The sequence below is a fragment of the Gambusia affinis genome, linkage group LG16 (assembly GCF_019740435.1).
Source record: "Gambusia affinis linkage group LG16, SWU_Gaff_1.0, whole genome shotgun sequence".
In the NCBI taxonomy this organism is placed as follows: domain Eukaryota; kingdom Metazoa; phylum Chordata; class Actinopteri; order Cyprinodontiformes; family Poeciliidae; genus Gambusia; species Gambusia affinis.
In genome coordinates, this window is record NC_057883.1 from 23,187,434 (window position 1) to 23,205,951 (window position 18,518).

The 18,518-nt window shown below is 44.1% G+C and overlaps 2 protein-coding genes and 3 long non-coding RNA genes across 5 annotated transcripts; all 5 read right to left on the reverse strand.

Annotated features, from left to right (window-relative positions):
* Nucleotides 1-142: 142 nt before the first annotated feature.
* On the reverse strand, nucleotides 143-613 carry LOC122845747. Its single transcript, XR_006373119.1, has 3 exons — nucleotides 553-613; nucleotides 352-470; nucleotides 143-244 (listed from the first exon to the last, which is right to left on the reverse strand). It is a non-coding gene; the product is annotated as an uncharacterized LOC122845747 (long non-coding RNA).
* Nucleotides 614-1,531: 918 nt separating this feature from the next.
* LOC122846637 lies at nucleotides 1,532-8,547 on the reverse strand. Its single transcript, XM_044143702.1, has 13 exons — nucleotides 8,398-8,547; nucleotides 8,102-8,313; nucleotides 7,903-8,006; nucleotides 7,700-7,818; nucleotides 7,425-7,592; nucleotides 7,027-7,226; nucleotides 6,817-6,929; nucleotides 6,568-6,674; nucleotides 6,254-6,430; nucleotides 2,074-2,282; nucleotides 1,871-1,965; nucleotides 1,735-1,760; nucleotides 1,532-1,588 (listed from the first exon to the last, which is right to left on the reverse strand). The coding sequence occupies exons 1-13, from the start codon at nucleotides 8,479-8,481 to the stop codon at nucleotides 1,532-1,534; spliced, it is 1,671 nt and encodes a 556-aa protein (XP_043999637.1). The 5' UTR covers nucleotides 8,482-8,547.
* A 369-nt stretch (nucleotides 8,548-8,916) lies between these two features.
* LOC122845745 lies at nucleotides 8,917-9,639 on the reverse strand. Its single transcript, XR_006373117.1, has 4 exons — nucleotides 9,423-9,639; nucleotides 9,221-9,315; nucleotides 9,085-9,110; nucleotides 8,917-8,938 (listed from the first exon to the last, which is right to left on the reverse strand). It is a non-coding gene; the product is annotated as an uncharacterized LOC122845745 (long non-coding RNA).
* A 199-nt stretch (nucleotides 9,640-9,838) lies between these two features.
* Nucleotides 9,839-15,503, reverse strand: LOC122846638. The gene is made up of 24 exons (XM_044143703.1): nucleotides 15,459-15,503; nucleotides 15,261-15,363; nucleotides 15,060-15,178; nucleotides 14,791-14,955; nucleotides 14,393-14,592; nucleotides 14,183-14,295; nucleotides 13,934-14,040; nucleotides 13,620-13,796; nucleotides 13,105-13,313; nucleotides 12,902-12,996; nucleotides 12,766-12,791; nucleotides 12,598-12,619; nucleotides 12,474-12,501; nucleotides 12,299-12,380; nucleotides 12,078-12,224; nucleotides 11,782-11,993; nucleotides 11,583-11,686; nucleotides 11,380-11,498; nucleotides 11,105-11,272; nucleotides 10,838-10,908; nucleotides 10,501-10,613; nucleotides 10,252-10,358; nucleotides 9,938-10,114; nucleotides 9,839-9,844 (listed from the first exon to the last, which is right to left on the reverse strand). The coding sequence occupies exons 1-24, from the start codon at nucleotides 15,501-15,503 to the stop codon at nucleotides 9,839-9,841; spliced, it is 2,715 nt and encodes a 904-aa protein (XP_043999638.1).
* Nucleotides 15,504-15,530: 27 nt separating this feature from the next.
* LOC122845744 lies at nucleotides 15,531-16,164 on the reverse strand. Its single transcript, XR_006373116.1, has 4 exons — nucleotides 16,151-16,164; nucleotides 15,976-16,057; nucleotides 15,755-15,901; nucleotides 15,531-15,670 (listed from the first exon to the last, which is right to left on the reverse strand). It is a non-coding gene; the product is annotated as an uncharacterized LOC122845744 (long non-coding RNA).
* Nucleotides 16,165-18,518: the final 2,354 nt, after the last annotated feature.

Below are 18,518 nucleotides of genomic sequence, written 5' to 3' on the forward strand. Positions count from 1 at the left end.
GATTTCAATAGCTTTTCAATGCCATTGACATAGCTTTTAAAACCAGGATTCTTGTGCCACCTGAAGGTGTAGCTTACCTTCTCCTTCTCTGTAAGTTTGGTAAAGAATGTGTCCACGTTTTCAACAGCGTTTGAACCTGCAGTCGCTCAAAGACTTGATCGACAAATTTTGTGTCATTTGAGATGTCTGTGCGCAGCAGTATCTCTGCTACCTGAGAGGGAGACAGTTTGGACAAGGCGTCGGCCTGCAACGATAGAAAGCAACAATTCAGCTCGAAGTCATTGTGGAAATTCGGGGTAAAGAATTCTGCAGAGCCCCCCTTAAATCTTGTCAACTGCTTTAATTACTCACACTGGAGAAGTTTGGATAAAGGGCTTTCAAATCCTCTACGCTCGCAAATTGAGAGAAATTGCCAAGGTTGGCCTGTAGCCAGAGCTGACTACTATTGGCAGAAGACACACAGCCTGGATCTGAAAAACAACAGGAGTCAGAACACCGCCTGGTGTGCAATCACTACATTACCGAGGAGGCCGGGAACCTGCATGCACTTACCTGGCAAATCCTTTCTGGAAAGGAACGGTCGGATGAAGTGAGTAAAGACTGCTCGCTCTCTCTGTCGTTGTCCATCAGTGGGCTTCGGTTGCTGAATGCTCCGACGCTAAAATTTGAGCAAGGGATTTCAACGTCAAAGGAGTCTGCCAGTTTCTTTGAGATATTGCGAACGCTCATGCAATTAGTTCTCCAGGTACTTACACAATTTGGTAGGTCTGGCAGCTGAAGTTGTAGGTGCCAAGGCAGAAGAGGAAATTGGTTGACGGGGAGGCCAGGAATGGACCGAGATCCATCTGGAACCAACTTCTAACAAATACTTCACTCTTCAGTTGATCCTGTGTAAGGTTTTCAGCAAGCACTTCTCTCAGAGCATCAAGAGGATTGGAATAGGCTGAGCTCATGGCGGTGGGGGCCTGGAATTTGGGGAAAGATAGGTAGCATGTAGAAATGACACCAAAAAGCGCTCAGTATTTTTGAAATGATGGCGCTGGATATACCATGGCGGAGAATGAGGCCAGAGCCTGCCTGAGTACTGGAGAAGCTTTTTGGAAAAGAAGCTGCCAAACTTCCACCACGTACATCTGGTTGCTTTCAGAGAGCACTTCAAGAGCGTGGCCAACTTTTCTGCTGAGAGTCTTGTTGTCTGAAGAAGAAATAAATCAAACTTTGAGCACGTAGGGTTGTTTTGGATTTACACCTTGCAATGAAACATCTTACGGGGCACAGGCATGTGCAGTGATGGTGAAGTTGCACACGGCTTCAGTAGAATTGTCATCATTCAGTGCTTGGAGTTGAGAGCTGTGCAATGGAACCATAAAACATTGTTGCCTTGGTAACGTTGGGCAAACCCACTTGCTAACACTGCATCACATAAGACAGTCATCCTCTTACCTGTCTATCCCGGAGCAGATGAGTTTTCTGTAAAAACACCACAATCGTGCATGAGCTACTGCTATTTGACACATTATATGCTGTTTCATCAATTCATAGATGGGTTATTCTCAGCAAACTTACCATCAACATGTGTGTCTTTGCACTGGGAACAAACAAAGCAACAACTGTTAGATCAGTGGCAAAAGCTACATAGACTTATACAGCGGCAATGTGCCACCCTCTAGTCCTGTAAATGAACATGACATGGTGTCTATATTCCTTGTGAAACACCTTTGAACCTGAGCTTACCGTGAAAGAATCCAGTCTTGCACAATCTGTTTGAAACAAAGTTGAAATTAGACATGGCTTCAATATGTCTCTTAAAGTAACAGTCCTACCGGGCTTTTCTGAAGGAATTGGTCAGCGAAGCATTGGCCACACATACCTGGGAAGGCCTCCTGCAGCGATTCCAGGCTTGATCTCACGTCCATTGAAATGTGCAGTGGCAGGATCTTCAGGCTTTCCATTAGGCCAGTGACTCTGAAAAGAAGAAAGGAAAACCGTCATTAAGGGGACTGGTATGGAACCGTAGTTTGATGTGGATCAAATGCCAAGGATCAAATTCCTATCTTAGGGGTTTGGTCTTACATCGCTCTGTAGGATTCACAGCTGATGTTACTGGGTATCACCCGCAGGCTGTCAGGTTGGATGCTTGCTATCACAGGAATCAAATAGTCTTGGAACCACAGCTGGTAGTCTTCTACTTGAAAGACGTCAAATTTAAGAGCAAGGCTGCTCAGAGTCAGGTTTAAGATGGTCTCTCGTACCGCCACATTTTGGATGTAGGTTGTGTTTGTCTGTTAGGGAAAGCAGGAAAATTGTAACTCGGGAGGAGCTTTCATTCCAAGAGTATCCATAAACAGATAAACAATGTCCGTGGCAAAGTTTTGGACTCTGCTCTCATCAAAACCAACACAAAAGATTTCTTGGTCAACATTTGATCCGCCAATCATTTGAAGTACGTAGTACCTTCATTAACTTTTTACCTCTATCATATACCATATTAGTCCTAAGCAGGAGTTTTATGACATATCATTGGCAGAAAAAAAATTTTGAAGAAAAACTTTGGAGCAAAATGACAAAGTAAAAGTTTGGCATTTACCTGCTGGAGGGACTGTGTGAACACTAGGAAAAACTGACCAAGCTGCTCCACATTGCCGGACTGTGTCATGTTTGTCAACACCTCCTTTACAAGGGTGGCATCCTCCAGAGCACGGCTGTCTGGATCTGTTAGAAGCTCAGCCTTCTGTTTGGGTGAAAGAACGCTCACGAAAGTGCTCCCTGATGAAATAAACCAAGAGAACAGGTGAATTTCATTTCTCTTTCACATGACGCACCACGCCGTGTATGGGCCTGCCACAAAGCGGAGACCGAGCTCTAGTTTTCTCACAGCATCTACTGTAGGATGTGTGGCTTACCTGAGAGAGGTTGAAGAATTTGAGCTCAGAATATGTTGCGGATTGAGAAAATGGGCCCAGGTTTGTTTCCACCCACTGGGAATCGGTCTTGATGTTTACCCTGCAAGCTAAGGCACATGTATGCACATATCAACTTTCCTTTCTTCTGACTGTTTTGTCCATTTTTGTTTTAATTGCTATGAGGGATTTGTACTTTGCCATCAACAAAGCTGTGGCCAAGACACCACGGTGTTAATATAGAAAACTTACCTGGCTGGTTGATGACAGCAGCAGAGTTTTTCAGGTACCAGTAAAACAGCTGCAATTTCTTCTTGTCTTTTCTGAGCTATGGCAGACACAACTTTGCCCATCCCACTCACACTGCAAAGATTGGAATAAATCTTTTAGACAGGGTCCCTTAAGAGTTCTCTGTGATTTGGAGCATTCAAAACATTGATGTTCTTAATATAAAACTCACATGACATGGTATTTTGTGCAGTTGATGTTGGTAATTACACCTTGGAGCATTTGTGGAGTGAAACTTGGGAGAACCGGGACCAGTTTGACATGGAACCAGTCAAAAAGATCCTTTTCAGGGAACTCTGACAAAACGGGACCGATGATGACGTAGGTCTTGTTCATGATGCGATCTCTCACGTCAACTTGAAACTGTGGAACCTTAATATTCATGACAGGAGAGAAATCCGATGCCACTTAGTTGCTACCATGCAAGTCCACCATGTGGTATTTTTGAAAAGTGGCAAAAACACTAAGGTCCTATGTATTACTGCAGTATTATGATTTCAATAGCTTTTCAATGCCATTGACATAGCTTTTAAAACCAGGATTCTTGTGCCACCTGAAGGTGTAGCTTACCTTCTCCTTCTCTGTAAGTTTGGTAAAGAATGTGTCCACGTTTTCAACAGCGTTTCCAACCTGCAGTCGCTCAAAGACTTGATCGACAAATTTTGTGTCATTTGAGATGTCTGTGCGCAGCAGTATCTCTGCTACCTGAGAGGGAGACAGTTTGGACAAGGCGTCGGCCTGCAACGATAGAAAGCAACAATTCAGCTCGAAGTCATTGTGGAAATTCGGGGTAAAGAATTCTGCAGAGCCCCCCTTAAATCTTGTCAACTGCTTTAATTACTCACACTGGAGAAGTTTGGATAAAGGGCTTTCAAATCCTCTCGCAAATTGAGAGAAATTGCCAAGGTTGGCCTGTAGCCAGAGCTGACTACTATTGGCAGAAGACACACAGCCTGGATCTGAAAAACAACAGGAGTCAGAACACCGCCTGGTGTGCAATCACTACATTACCGAGGAGGCCCGGGGAACCTGCATGCACTTACCTGGCAAATCCTTTCTGGAAAGGAACGGTCGGATGAAGTGAGTAAAGACTGCTCGCTCTCTGTCGTTGTCCATCAGTGGGCTTCGGTTGCTGAATGCTCCGACGCTAAAATTTGAGCAAGGGATTTCAACGTCAAAGGAGTCTGCCAGTTTCTTTGAGATATTGCGAACGCTCATGCAATTAGTTCTCCAGGTACTTACACAATTTGGTAGGTCTGGCAGCTGAAGTTGTAGGTGCCAAGGCAGAAGAGGAAATTGGTTGACGGGGAGGCCAGGAATGGACCGAGATCCATCTGGAACCAACTTCTAACAAATACTTCACTCTTCAGTTGATCCTGTGTAAGGTTTTCAGCAAGCACTTCTCTCAGAGCATCAAGAGGATTGGAATAGGCTGAGCTCATGGCGGTGGGGGCCTGGAATTTGGGGAAAGATAGGTAGCATGTAGAAATGACACCAAAAAGCGCTCAGTATTTTTGAAATGATGGCGCTGGATATACCATGGCGGAGAATGAGGCCAGAGCCTGCCTGAGTACTGGAGAAGCTTTTTGGAAAAGAAGCTGCCAAACTTCCACCACGTACATCTGGTTGCTTTCCAGAGAGCACTTCAAGAGCGTGGCCAACTTTTCTGCTGAGAGTCTTGTTGTCTGAAGAAGAAATAAATCAAACTTTGAGCACGAGGGTTGTTTTGGATTTACACCTTGCAATGAAACATCTTACCGGGGCACAGGCATGTGCAGTGATGGTGAAGTTGCACACGGCTTCAGTAGAATTGTCATCATTCAGTGGAGTTGAGAGCTGTGCAATGGAACCATAAAACATTGTTGCCTTGGTAACGTTGGGCAAACCCACTTGCTAACACTGCATCACATAAGACAGTCATCCTCTTACCTGTCTATCCCCAGCAGATGAGTTTTCTGTAAAAACACCACAATCGTGCATGAGCTACTGCTATTTGACACATTATATGCTGTTTCATCAATTCATAGATGGGTTATTCTCAGCAAACTTACCATCAACATGTGTGTCTTTGCACTGGGAACAAACAAAGCAACAACTGTTAGATCAGTGGCAAAAGCTACATAGACTTATACAGCGGCAATGTGCCACCCTCTAGTCCTGTAAATGAACATGACATGGTGTCTATATTCCTTGTGAAACACCTTTGAACCTGAGCTTACCGTGAAAGAATCCAGTCTTGCACAATCTGTTTGAAACAAAGTTGAAATTAGACATGGCTTCAATATGTCTCTTAAAGTAACAGTCCTACCGGGCTTTTCTGAAGGAATTGGTCAGCGAAGCATTGGCCACACATACCTGGGAAGGCCTCCTGCAGCGATTCCAGGCTTGATCTCACGTCCATTGAAATGTGCAGTGGCAGGATCTTCAGGCTTTCCATTAGGCCAGTGACTCTGAAAAGAAGAAAGGAAAACCGTCATTAAGGGGACTGGTATGGAACCGTAGTTTGATGTGGATCAAATGCCAAGGATCAAATTCCTATCTTAGGGGTTTGGTCTTACATCGCTCTGTAGGATTCACAGCTGATGTTACTGGGTATCACCCGCAGGCTGTCAGGTTGGATGCTTGCTATCACAGGAATCAAATAGTCTTGGAACCACAGCTGGTAGTCTTCTACTTGAAAGACGTCAAATTTAAGAGCAAGGCTGCTCAGAGTCAGGTTTAAGATGGTCTCTCGTACACATTTTGGATGTAGGTTGTGTTTGTCTGTTAGGGAAAGCAGGAAAATTGTAACTCGGGAGCTTTCATTCCAAGAGTATCCGCAAACAGATAAACAATGTCCGTGGCAAAGTTTTGGACTCTGCTCTCATCAAAACCAACACAAAAGATTTCTTGTTCATCATTTGATCCGCCAATCATTTGAAGTTCGTAGTACATTCATTAACTTATTACCTCTATCATATACCATATTAGTCCTAAGCAGGAGTTTTATGACATATCATTGGCAGGAAAAAACTTTTGAAGAAAAACTTTGGAGCAAAATGACAAAGTAAAAGTTTGGCATTTACCTGCTGGAGGGACTGTGTGAACACTAGGAAAAACTGACCAAGCTGCTCCACATTGCCGGACTGTGTCATGTTTGTCAACACCTCCTTTACAAGGGTGGCATCCTCCAGAGCACGGCTGTCTGGATCTGTTAGAAGCTCAGCCTTCTGTTTGGGTGAAAGAACGCTCACGAGTGCTCCCTGATGAAATAAACCAAGAGAACAGGTGAATTTCATTTCTCTTTCACATGACGCACCACGCCGTGTATGGGCCTGCCACAAAGCGGAGACCGAGCTCTAGTTTTCTCACAGCATCTACTGTAGGATGTGTGGCTTACCTGAGAGAGGTTGAAGAATTTGAGCTCAGAATATGTTGCGGATTGAGAAAATGGGCCCAGGTTTGTTTCCACCCACTGGGAATCGGTCTTGATGTTTACCCTGCAAGCTAAGGCACATGTATGCACATATCAACTTTCCTTTCTTCTGACTGTTTCGTCCATTTTTGTTTTAATTGCTATGAGGGATTTGTACTTTGCCATCAACAAAGCTGTGGCCAAGACACCACGGTGTTAATATAGAAAACTTACCTGGCTGGTTGATGACAGCAGCAGAGTTTTTCAGGTACCGCAGTAAAACAGCTCCAATTTCTTCTTGTCTTTTCTGAGCTATGGCAGACACAACTTTGCCCATCCCACTCACACTGCAAAGATTGGAATAAATCTTTTAGACAGGGTCCCTTAAGAGTTCTCTGTGATTTGGAGCATTCAAAACATTGATGTTCTTAATATAAAACTCACATGACATGGTATTTTGTGCAGTTGATGTTGGTAATTACACCTTGGAGCATTTGTGGAGTGAAACTTGGGAGAACCGGGACCAGTTTGACATGGAACCAGTCAAAAAGATCCTTTTCAGGGAACTCTGACAAAACGGGACCGATGATGACGTAGGTCTTGTTCATGATGCGATCTCTCACGTCAACTTGAAACTGTGGAACCTTAATATTCATGACAGGAGAGAAATCCGATGCCACTTAGTTGCTACCATGCAAGTCCACCATGTGGTATTTTTGAAAAGTGGCAAAAACACTAAGGTCCTATGTATTACTGCAGTATTATGATTTCAATAGCTTTTCAATGCCATTGACATAGCTTTTAAAACCAGGATTCTTGTGCCACCTGAAGGTGTAGCTTACCTTCTCCTTCTCTGTAAGTTTGGTAAAGAATGTGTCCACGTTTTCAACAGCGTTTCCAACCTGCAGTCGCTCAAAGACTTGATCGACAAATTTTGTGTCATTTGAGATGTCTGTGCGCAGCAGTATCTCTGCTACCTGAGAGGGAGACAGTTTGGACAAGGCGTCGGCCTGCAACGATAGAAAGCAACAATTCAGCTCGAAGTCATTGTGGAAATTCGGGGTAAAGAATTCTGCAGAGCCCCCCTTAAATCTTGTCAACTGCTTTAATTACTCACACTGGAGAAGTTTGGATAAAGGGCTTTCAAATCCTCTACGCTCGCAAATTGAGAGAAATTGCCAAGGTTGGCCTGTAGCCAGAGCTGACTACTATTGGCAGAAGACACACAGCCTGGATCTGAAAAACAACAGGAGTCAGAACACCGCCTGGTGTGCAATCACTACATTACCGAGGAGGCCCGGGGAACCTGCATGCACTTACCTGGCAAATCCTTTCTGGAAAGGAACGGTCGGATGAAGTGAGTAAAGACTGCTCGCTCTCTGTCGTTGTCCATCAGTGGGCTTCGGTTGCTGAATGCTCCGACGCTAAAATTTGAGCAAGGGATTTCAACGTCAAAGGAGTCTGCCAGTTTCTTTGAGATATTGCGAACGCTCATGCAATTAGTTCTCCAGGTACTTACACAATTTGGTAGGTCTGGCAGCTGAAGTTGTAGGTGCCAAGGCAGAAGAGGAAATTGGTTGACGGGGAGGCCAGGAATGGACCGAGATCCATCTGGAACCAACTTCTAACAAATACTTCACTCTTCAGTTGATCCTGTGTAAGGTTTTCAGCAAGCACTTCTCTCAGAGCATCAAGAGGATTGGAATAGGCTGAGCTCATGGCGGTGGGGGCCTGGAATTTGGGGAAAGATAGGTAGCATGTAGAAATGACACCAAAAAGCGCTCAGTATTTTTGAAATGATGGCGCTGGATATACCATGGCGGAGAATGAGGCCAGAGCCTGCCTGAGTACTGGAGAAGCTTTTTGGAAAAGAAGCTGCCAAACTTCCACCACGTACATCTGGTTGCTTTCCAGAGAGCACTTCAAGAGCGTGGCCAACTTTTCTGCTGAGAGTCTTGTTGTCTGAAGAAGAAATAAATCAAACTTTGAGCACGTAGGGTTGTTTTGGATTTACACCTTGCAATGAAACATCTTACCGGGCACAGGCATGTGCAGTGATGGTGAAGTTGCACACGGCTTCAGTAGAATTGTCATCATTCAGTGCTTGGAGTTGAGAGCTGTGCAATGGAACCATAAAACATTGTTGCCTTGGTAACGTTGGGCAAACCCACTTGCTAACACTGCATCACATAAGACAGTCATCCTCTTACCTGTCTATCCCCGGAGCAGATGAGTTTTCTGTAAAAACACCACAATCGTGCATGAGCTACTGCTATTTGACACATTATATGCTGTTTCATCAATTCATAGATGGGTTATTCTCAGCAAACTTACCATCAACATGTGTGTCTTTGCACTGGGAACAAACAAAGCAACAACTGTTAGATCAGTGGCAAAAGCTACATAGACTTATACAGCGGCAAAGTGCCACCCTCTAGTCCTGTAAATGAACATGACATGGTGTCTATATTCCTTGTGAAACACCTTTGAACCTGAGCTTACCGTGAAAGAATCCAGTCTTGCACAATCTGTTTGAAACAAAGTTGAAATTAGACATGGCTTCAATATGTCTCTTAAAGTAACAGTCCTACCGGGCTTTTCTGAAGGAATTGGTCAGCGAAGCATTGGCCACACATACCTGGGAAGGCCTCCTGCAGCGATTCCAGGCTTGATCTCACGTCCATTGAAATGTGCAGTGGCAGGATCTTCAGGCTTTCCATTAGGCCAGTGACTCTGAAAAGAAGAAAGGAAAACCGTCATTAAGGGGACTGGTATGGAACCGTAGTTTGATGTGGATCAAATGCCAAGGATCAAATTCCTATCTTAGGGTTTGGTCTTACATCGCTCTGTAGGATTCACAGCTGATGTTACTGGGTATCACCCGCAGGCTGTCAGGTTGGATGCTTGCTATCACAGGAATCAAATAGTCTTGGAACCACAGCTGGTAGTCTTCTACTTGAAAGACGTCAAATTTAAGAGCAAGGCTGCTCAGAGTCAGGTTTAAGATGGTCTCTCGTACCGCCACATTTTGGATGTAGGTTGTGTTTGTCTGTTAGGGAAAGCAGGAAAATTGTAACTCGGGAGGAGCTTTCATTCCAAGAGTATCCCGCAAACAGATAAACAATGTCCGTGGCAAAGTTTTGGACTCTGCTCTCATCAAAACCAACACAAAAGATTTCTTGGTCAACATTTGATCCGCCAATCATTTGAAGTACGTAGTACCTTCATTAACTTTTTACCTCTATCATATACCATATTAGTCCTAAGCAGGAGTTTTATGACATATCATTGGCAGAAAAAAATTTTTGAAGAAAAACTTTGGAGCAAAATGACAAAGTAAAAGTTTGGCATTTACCTGCTGGATGGACTTTGTGAACACTAGGAAAAACTGACCAAGCTGCTCCACATTGCCGGACTGTGTCATGTTTGTCAACACCTCCTTTACAAGGGTGGCATCCTCCAGAGCACGGCTGTCTGGATCTGTTAGAAGCTCAGCCTTCTGTTTGGGTGAAAGAACGCTCACGAGTGCTCCCTGATGAAATAAACCAAGAGAACAGGTGAATTTCATTTCTCTTTCACATGACGCACCACGCCGTGTATGGGCCTGCCACAAAGCGGAGACCGAGCTCTAGTTTTCTCACAGCATCTACTGTAGGATGTGTGGCTTACCTGAGAGAGGTTGAAGAATTTGAGCTCAGAATATGTTGCGGATTGAGAAAATGGGCCCAGGTTTGTTTCCACCCACTGGGAATCGGTCTTGATGTTTACCCTGCAAGCTAAGGCACATGTATGCACATATCAACTTTCCTTTCTTCTGACTGTTTTGTCCATTTTTGTTTTAATTGCTATGAGGGATTTGTACTTTGCCATCAACAAAGCTGTGGCCAAGACACCACGGTGTTAATATAGAAAACTTACCTGGCTGGTTGATGACAGCAGCAGAGTTTTTCAGGTACCGCAGTAAAACAGCTGCAATTTCTTCTTGTCTTTTCTGAGCTATGGCAGACACAACTTTGCCCATCCCACTCACACTGCAAAGATTGGAATAAATCTTTTAGACAGGGTCCCTTAAGAGTTCTCTGTGATTTGGAGCATTCAAAACATTGATGTTCTTAATATAAAACTCACATGACATGGTATTTTGTGCAGTTGATGTTGGTAATTACACCTTGGAGCATTTGTGGAGTGAAACTTGGGAGAACCGGGACCAGTTTGACATGGAACCAGTCAAAAGATCCTTTTCAGGAACTCTGACAAAAGCGGACCGATGATGACGTAGGTCTTGTTCATGATGCGATCTCTCACGTCAACTTGAAACTGTGGAACCTTAATATTCATGACAGGAGAAATCCGATGCCACTTAGTTGCTACCATGCAAGTCCACCATGTGGTATTTTTGAAAAGTGGCAAAAACTCTGAGGTCCTATGTATTACTGCAGTATTATGATTTCAATAGCTTTTCAATGCCATTGACATAGCTTTTAAAACCAGGATTCTTGTGCCACCTGAAGGTGTAGCTTACCTTCTCCTTCTCTGTAAGTTTGGTAAAGAATGTGTCCACGTTTTCAACAGCGTTTCCAACCTGCAGTCGCTCAAAGACTTGATCGACAAATTTTGTGTCATTTGAGATGTCTGTGCGCAGCAGTATCTCTGCTACCTGAGAGGGAGACAGTTTGGACAAGGCGTCGGCCTGCAACGATAGAAAGCAACAATTCAGCTCGAAGTCATTGTGGAAATTCGGGGTAAAGAATTCTGCAGAGCCCCCCTTAAATCTTGTCAACTGCTTTAATTACTCACACTGGAGAAGTTTGGATAAAGGGCTTTCAAATCCTCTACGCTCGCAAATTGAGAGAAATTGCCAAGGTTGGCCTGTAGCCAGAGCTGACTACTATTGGCAGAAGACACACAGCCTGGATCTGAAAAACAACAGGAGTCAGAACACCGCCTGGTGTGCAATCACTACATTACCGAGGAGGCCCGGGGAACCTGCATGCACTTACCTGGCAAATCCTTTCTGGAAAGGAACGGTCGGATGAAGTGAGTAAAGACTGCTCGCTCTCTGTCGTTGTCCATCAGTGGGCTTCGGTTGCTGAATGCTCCGACGCTAAAATTTGAGCAAGGGATTTCAACGTCAAAGGAGTCTGCCAGTTTCTTTGAGATATTGCGAACGCTCATGCAATTAGTTCTCCAGGTACTTACACAATTTGGTAGGTCTGGCAGCTGAAGTTGTAGGTGCCAAGGCAGAAGAGGAAATTGGTTGACGGGGAGGCCAGGAATGGACGGAGATCCATCTGGAACCAACTTCTAACAAATACTTCACTCTTCAGTTGATCCTGTGTAAGGTTTTCAGCAAGCACTTCTCTCAGAGCATCAAGAGGATTGGAATAGGCTGAGCTCATGGCGGTGGGGGCCTGGAATTTGGGGAAAGATAGGTAGCATGTAGAAATGACACCAAAAAGCGCTCAGTATTTTTGAAATGATGGCGCTGGATATACCATGGCGGAGAATGAGGCCAGAGCCTGCCTGAGTACTGGAGAAGCTTTTTGGAAAAGAAGCTGCCAAACTTCCACCACGTACATCTGGTTGCTTTCCAGAGAGCACTTCAAGAGCGTGGCCAACTTTTCTGCTGAGAGTCTTGTTGTCTGAAGAAGAAATAAATCAAACTTTGAGCACGTAGGGTTGTTTTGGATTTACACCTTGCAATGAAACATCTTACCGGGGCACAGGCATGTGCAGTGATGGTGAAGTTGCACACGGCTTCAGTAGAATTGTCATCATTCAGTGCTTGGAGTTGAGAGCTGTGCAATGGAACCATAAAACATTGTTGCCTTGGTAACGTTGGGCAAACCCACTTGCTAACACTGCATCACATAAGACAGTCATCCTCTTACCTGTCTATCCCGGAGCAGATGAGTTTTTCTGTAAAAACACCACAATCGTGCATGAGCTACTGCTATTTGACACATTATATGCTGTTTCATCAATTCATAGATGGGTTATTCTCAGCAAACTTACCATCAACATGTGTGTCTTTGCACTGGGAACAAACAAAGCAACAACTGTTAGATCAGTGGCAAAAGCTACATAGACTTATACAGCGGCAATGTGCCACCCTCTAGTCCTGTAAATGAACATGACATGGTGTCTATATTCCTTGTGAAACACCTTTGAACCTGAGCTTACCGTGAAAGAATCCAGTCTTGCACAATCTGTTTGAAACAAAGTTGAAATTAGACATGGCTTCAATATGTCTCTTAAAGTAACAGTCCTACCGGGCTTTTCTGAAGGAATTGGTCAGCGAAGCATTGGCCACACATACCTGGGAAGGCCTCCTGCAGCGATTCCAGGCTTGATCTCACGTCCATTGAAATGTGCAGTGGCAGGATCTTCAGGCTTTCCATTAGGCCAGTGACTCTGAAAAGAAGAAAGGAAAACCGTCATTAAGGGGACTGGTATGGAACCGTAGTTTGATGTGGATCAAATGCCAAGGATCAAATTCCTATCTTAGGGGTTTGGTCTTACATCGCTCTGTAGGATTCACAGCTGATGTTACTGGGTATCACCCGCAGGCTGTCAGGTTGGATGCTTGCTATCACAGGAATCAAATAGTCTTGGAACCACAGCTGGTAGTCTTCTACTTGAAAGACGTCAAATTTAAGAGCAAGGCTGCTCAGAGTCAGGTTTAAGATGGTCTCTCGTACCGCCACATTTTGGATGTAGGTTGTGTTTGTCTGTTAGGGAAAGCAGGAAAATTGTAACTCGGGAGGAGCTTTCATTCCAAGAGTATCCCGCAAACAGATAAACAATGTCCGTGGCAAAGTTTTGGACTCTGCTCTCATCAAAACCAACACAAAAGATTTCTTGGTCAACATTTGATCCGCCAATCATTTGAAGTACGTAGTACCTTCATTAACTTTTTACCTCTATCATATACCATATTAGTCCTAAGCAGGAGTTTTATGACATATCATTGGCAGAAAAAAAATTTTGAAGAAAAACTTTGGAGCAAAATGACAAAGTAAAAGTTTGGCATTTACCTGCTGGAGGGACTGTGTGAACACTAGGAAAAACTGACCAAGCTGCTCCACATTGCCGGACTGTGTCATGTTTGTCAACACCTCCTTTACAAGGGTGGCATCCTCCAGAGCACGGCTGTCTGGATCTGTTAGAAGCTCAGCCTTCTGTTTGGGTGAAAGAACGCTCACGAGTGCTCCCTGATGAAATAAACCAAGAGAACAGGTGAATTTCATTTCTCTTTCACATGACGCACCACGCCGTGTATGGGCCTGCCACAAAGCGGAGACCGAGCTCTAGTTTTCTCACAGCATCTACTGTAGGATGTGTGGCTTACCTGAGAGAGGTTGAAGAATTTGAGCTCAGAATATGTTGCGGATTGAGAAAATGGGCCCAGGTTTGTTTCCACCCACTGGGAATCGGTCTTGATGTTTACCCTGCAAGCTAAGGCACATGTATGCACATATCAACTTTCCTTTCTTCTGACTGTTTTGTCCATTTTTGTTTTAATTGCTATGAGGGATTTGTACTTTGCCATCAACAAAGCTGTGGCCAAGACACCACGGTGTTAATATAGAAAACTTACCTGGCTGGTTGATGACAGCAGCAGAGTTTTTCAGGTACCGCAGTAAAACAGCTGCAATTTCTTCTTGTCTTTTCTGAGCTATGGCAGACACAACTTTGCCCATCCCACTCACACTGCAAAGATTGGAATAAATCTTTTAGACAGGGTCCCTTAAGAGTTCTCTGTGATTTGGAGCATTCAAAACATTGATGTTCTTAATATAAAACTCACATGACATGGTATTTTGTGCAGTTGATGTTGGTAATTACACCTTGGAGCATTTGTGGAGTGAAACTTGGGAGAACCGGGACCAGTTTGACATGGAACCAGTCAAAAAGATCCTTTTCAGGGAACTCTGACAAAACGGGACCGATGATGACGTAGGTCTTGTTCATGATGCGATCTCTCACGTCAACTTGAAACTGTGGAACCTTAATATTCATGACAGGAGAGAAATCCGATGCCACTTAGTTGCTACCATGCAAGTCCACCATGTGGTATTTTTGAAAAGTGGCAAAAACACTAAGGTCCTATGTATTACTGCAGTATTATGATTTCAATAGCTTTTCAATGCCATTGACATAGCTTTTAAAACCAGGATTCTTGTGCCACCTGAAGGTGTAGCTTACCTTCTCCTTCTCTGTAAGTTTGGTAAAGAATGTGTCCACGTTTTCAACAGCGTTTCCAACCTGCAGTCGCTCAAAGACTTGATCGACAAATTTTGTGTCATTTGAGATGTCTGTGCGCAGTATCTCTGCTACCTGAGAGGGAGACAGTTTGGACAAGGCGTCGGCCTGCAACGATAGAAAGCAACAATTCAGCTCAAGTCATTGTGGAAATTGGGTAAAGAATTCTGCAGAGCCCCCCTTAAATCTTGTCAACTGCTTTAATTACTCACACTGGAGAAGTTTGGATAAAGGGCTTTCAAATCCTCTACGCTCGCAAATTGAGAGAAATTGCCAAGGTTGGCCTGTAGCCAGAGCTGACTACTATTGGCAGAAGACACACAGCCTGGATCTGAAAAACAACAGGAGTCAGAACACCGCCTGGTGTGCAATCACTACATTACCGAGGAGGCCGGGAACCTGCATGCACTTACCTGGCAAATCCTTTCTGGAAAGGAACGGTCGGATGAAGTGAGTAAAGACTGCTCGCTCTCTGTCGTTGTCCATCAGTGGGCTTCGTTGCTGAATGCTCCGACGCTAAAATTTGAGCAAGGGATTTCAACGTCAAAGGAGTCTGCCAGTTTCTTTGAGATATTGCGAACGCTCATGCAATTAGTTCTCCAGGTACTTACACAATTTGGTAGGTCTGGCAGCTGAAGTTGTAGGTGCCTAGGCATAATTGGAAATTGGTTGACGGTGAGGCCAGGAATGGACCGAGATCCATCTGGAACCAACTTCTAACAAATACTTCACTCTTCAGTTGATCCTGTGTAAGGTTTTCAGCAAGCACTTCTCTCAGAGCATCAAGAGGATTGGAATAGGCTGAGCTCATGGCGGTGGGGGCCTGGAATTTGGGGAAAGATAGGTAGCATGTAGAAATGACACCAAAAAGCGCTCAGTATTTTTGAAATGATGGCGCTGGATATACCATGGCGGAGAATGAGGCCAGAGCCTGCCTGAGTACTGGAGAAGCTTTTTGGAAAAGAAGCTGCCAAACTTCCACCACGTACATCTGGTTGCTTTCCAGAGAGCACTTCAAGAGCGTGGCCAACTTTTCTGCTGAGAGTCTTGTTGTCTGAAGAAGAAATAAATCAAACTTTGAGCACGTAGGGTTGTTTTGGATTTACACCTTGCAATGAAACATCTTACCGGGGCACAGGCATGTGCAGTGATGGTGAAGTTGCACACGGCTTCAGTAGAATTGTCATCATTCAGTGCTTGGAGTTGAGAGCTGTGCAATGGAACCATAAAACATTGTTGCCTTGGTAACGTTGGGCAAACCCACTTGCTAACACTGCATCACATAAGACAGTCATCCTCTTACCTGTCTACCCCAGCAGATGAGTTTTTCTGTAAAAACACCACAATCGTGCATGAGCTACTGCTATTTGACACATTATATGCTGTTTCATCAATTCATAGATGGGTTATTCTCAGCAAACTTACCATCAACATGTGTGTCTTTGCACTGGGAACAAACAAAGCAACAACTGTTAGATCAGTGGCAAAAGCTACATAGACTTATACAGCGGCAATGTGCCACCCTCTAGTCCTGTAAATGAACATGACATGGTGTCTATATTCCTTGTGAAACACCTTTGAACCTGAGCTTACCGTGAAAGAATCCAGTCTTGCACAATCTGTTTGAAACAAAGTTGAAATTAGACATGGCTTCAATATGTCTCTTAAAGTAACAGTCCTACCGGGCTTTTCTGAAGGAATTGGTCAGCGAAGCATTGGCCACACATACCTGGGAAGGCCTCCTGCAGCGATTCCAGGCTTGATCTCACGTCCATTGAAATGTGCAGTGGCAGGATCTTCAGGCTTTCCATTAGGCCAGTGACTCTGAAAAGAAGAAAGGAAAACCGTCATTAAGGGGACTGGTATGGAACCGTAGTTTGATGTGGATCAAATGCCAAGGATCAAATTCCTATCTTAGGGGTTTGGTCTTACATCGCTCTGTAGGATTCACAGCTGATGTTACTGGGTATCACCCGCAGGCTGTCAGGTTGGATGCTTGCTATCACAGGAATCAAATAGTCTTGGAACCACAGCTGGTAGTCTTCTACTTGAAAGACGTCAAATTTAAGAGCAAGGCTGCTCAGAGTCAGGTTTAAGATGGTCTCTCGTACCGCCACATTTTGGATGTAGGTTGTGTTTGTCTGTTAGGGAAAGCAGGAAAATTGTAACTCGGGAGGAGCTTTCATTCCAAGAGTATCCCGCAAACAGATAAACAATGTCCGTGGCAAAGTTTTGGACTCTGCTCTCATCAAAACCAACACAAAAGATTTCTTGGTCAACATTTGATCCGCCAATCATTTGAAATGTAGTACCTTCATTAACTTTTTTCCTCTATCATATACCATATTAGTCCTAAGCAGGAGTTTTATGACATATCATTGGCAGAAAAAATTTTTTGAAGAAAAACTTTGGAGCAAAATGACAAAGTAAAAGTTTGGCATTTACCTGCTGGAGGGACTGTGTGAACACTAGGAAAAACTGACCAAGCTGCTCCACATTGCCGGACTGTGTCATGTTTGTCAACACCTCCTTTACAAGGGTGGCATCCTCCAGAGCACGGCTGTCTGGATCTGTTAGAAGCTCAGCCTTCTGTTTGGGTGAAAGAACGCTCACGAGTGCTCCCTGATGAAATAAACCAAGAGAACAGGTGAATTTCATTTCTCTTTCACATGACGCACCACGCCGTGTATGGGCCTGCCACAAAGCGGAGACCGAGCTCTAGTTTTCTCACAGCATCTACTGTAGGATGTGTGGCTTACCTGAGAGAGGTTGAAGAATTTGAGCTCAGAATATGTTGCGGATTGAGAAAATGGGCCCAGGTTTGTTTCCACCCACTGGGAATCGGTCTTGATGTTTACCCTGCAAGCTAAGGCACATGTATGCACATATCAACTTTCCTTTCTTCTGACTGTTTCGTCCATTTTTGTTTTAATTGCTATGAGGGATTTGTACTTTGCCATCAAAAAAGCTGTGGCCAAGACACCACGGTGTTAATATAGAAAACTTACCTGGCTGGTTGATGACAGCAGCAGAGTTTTTCAGGTACCGCAGTAAAACAGCTGCAATTTCTTCTTGTCTTTTCTGAGCTATGGCAGACACAACTTTGCCCATCCCACTCACACTGCAAAGATTGGAATAAATCTTTTAGACAGGGTCCCTTAAGAGTTCTCTGTGATTTGGAGCATTCAAAACATTGATGTTCTTAATATAAAACTCACATGACATGGTATTTTGTGCAGTTGATGTTGGTAATTACACCTTGGAGCATTTGTGGAGTGAAACTTGGGAGAACCGGGACCAGTTTGACATGGAACCAGTCAAAAAGATCCTTTTCAGGGAACTCTGACAAAACGGGACCGATGATGACGTAGGTCTTGTTCATGATGCGATCTCTCACGTCAACTTGAAACTGTGGAACCTTAATATTCATGACAGGAGAGAAATCCGATGCCACTTAGTTGCTACCATGCAAGTCCACCATGTGGTATTTTTGAAAAGTGGCAAAAACACTAAGGTCCTATGTATTACTGCAGTATTATGATTTCAATAGCTTTTCAATGCCATTGACATAGCTTTTAAAACCAGGATTCTTGTGCCACCTGAAGGTGTAGCTTACCTTCTCCTTCTCTGTAAGTTTGGTAAAGAATGTGTCCACGTTTTCAACAGCGTTT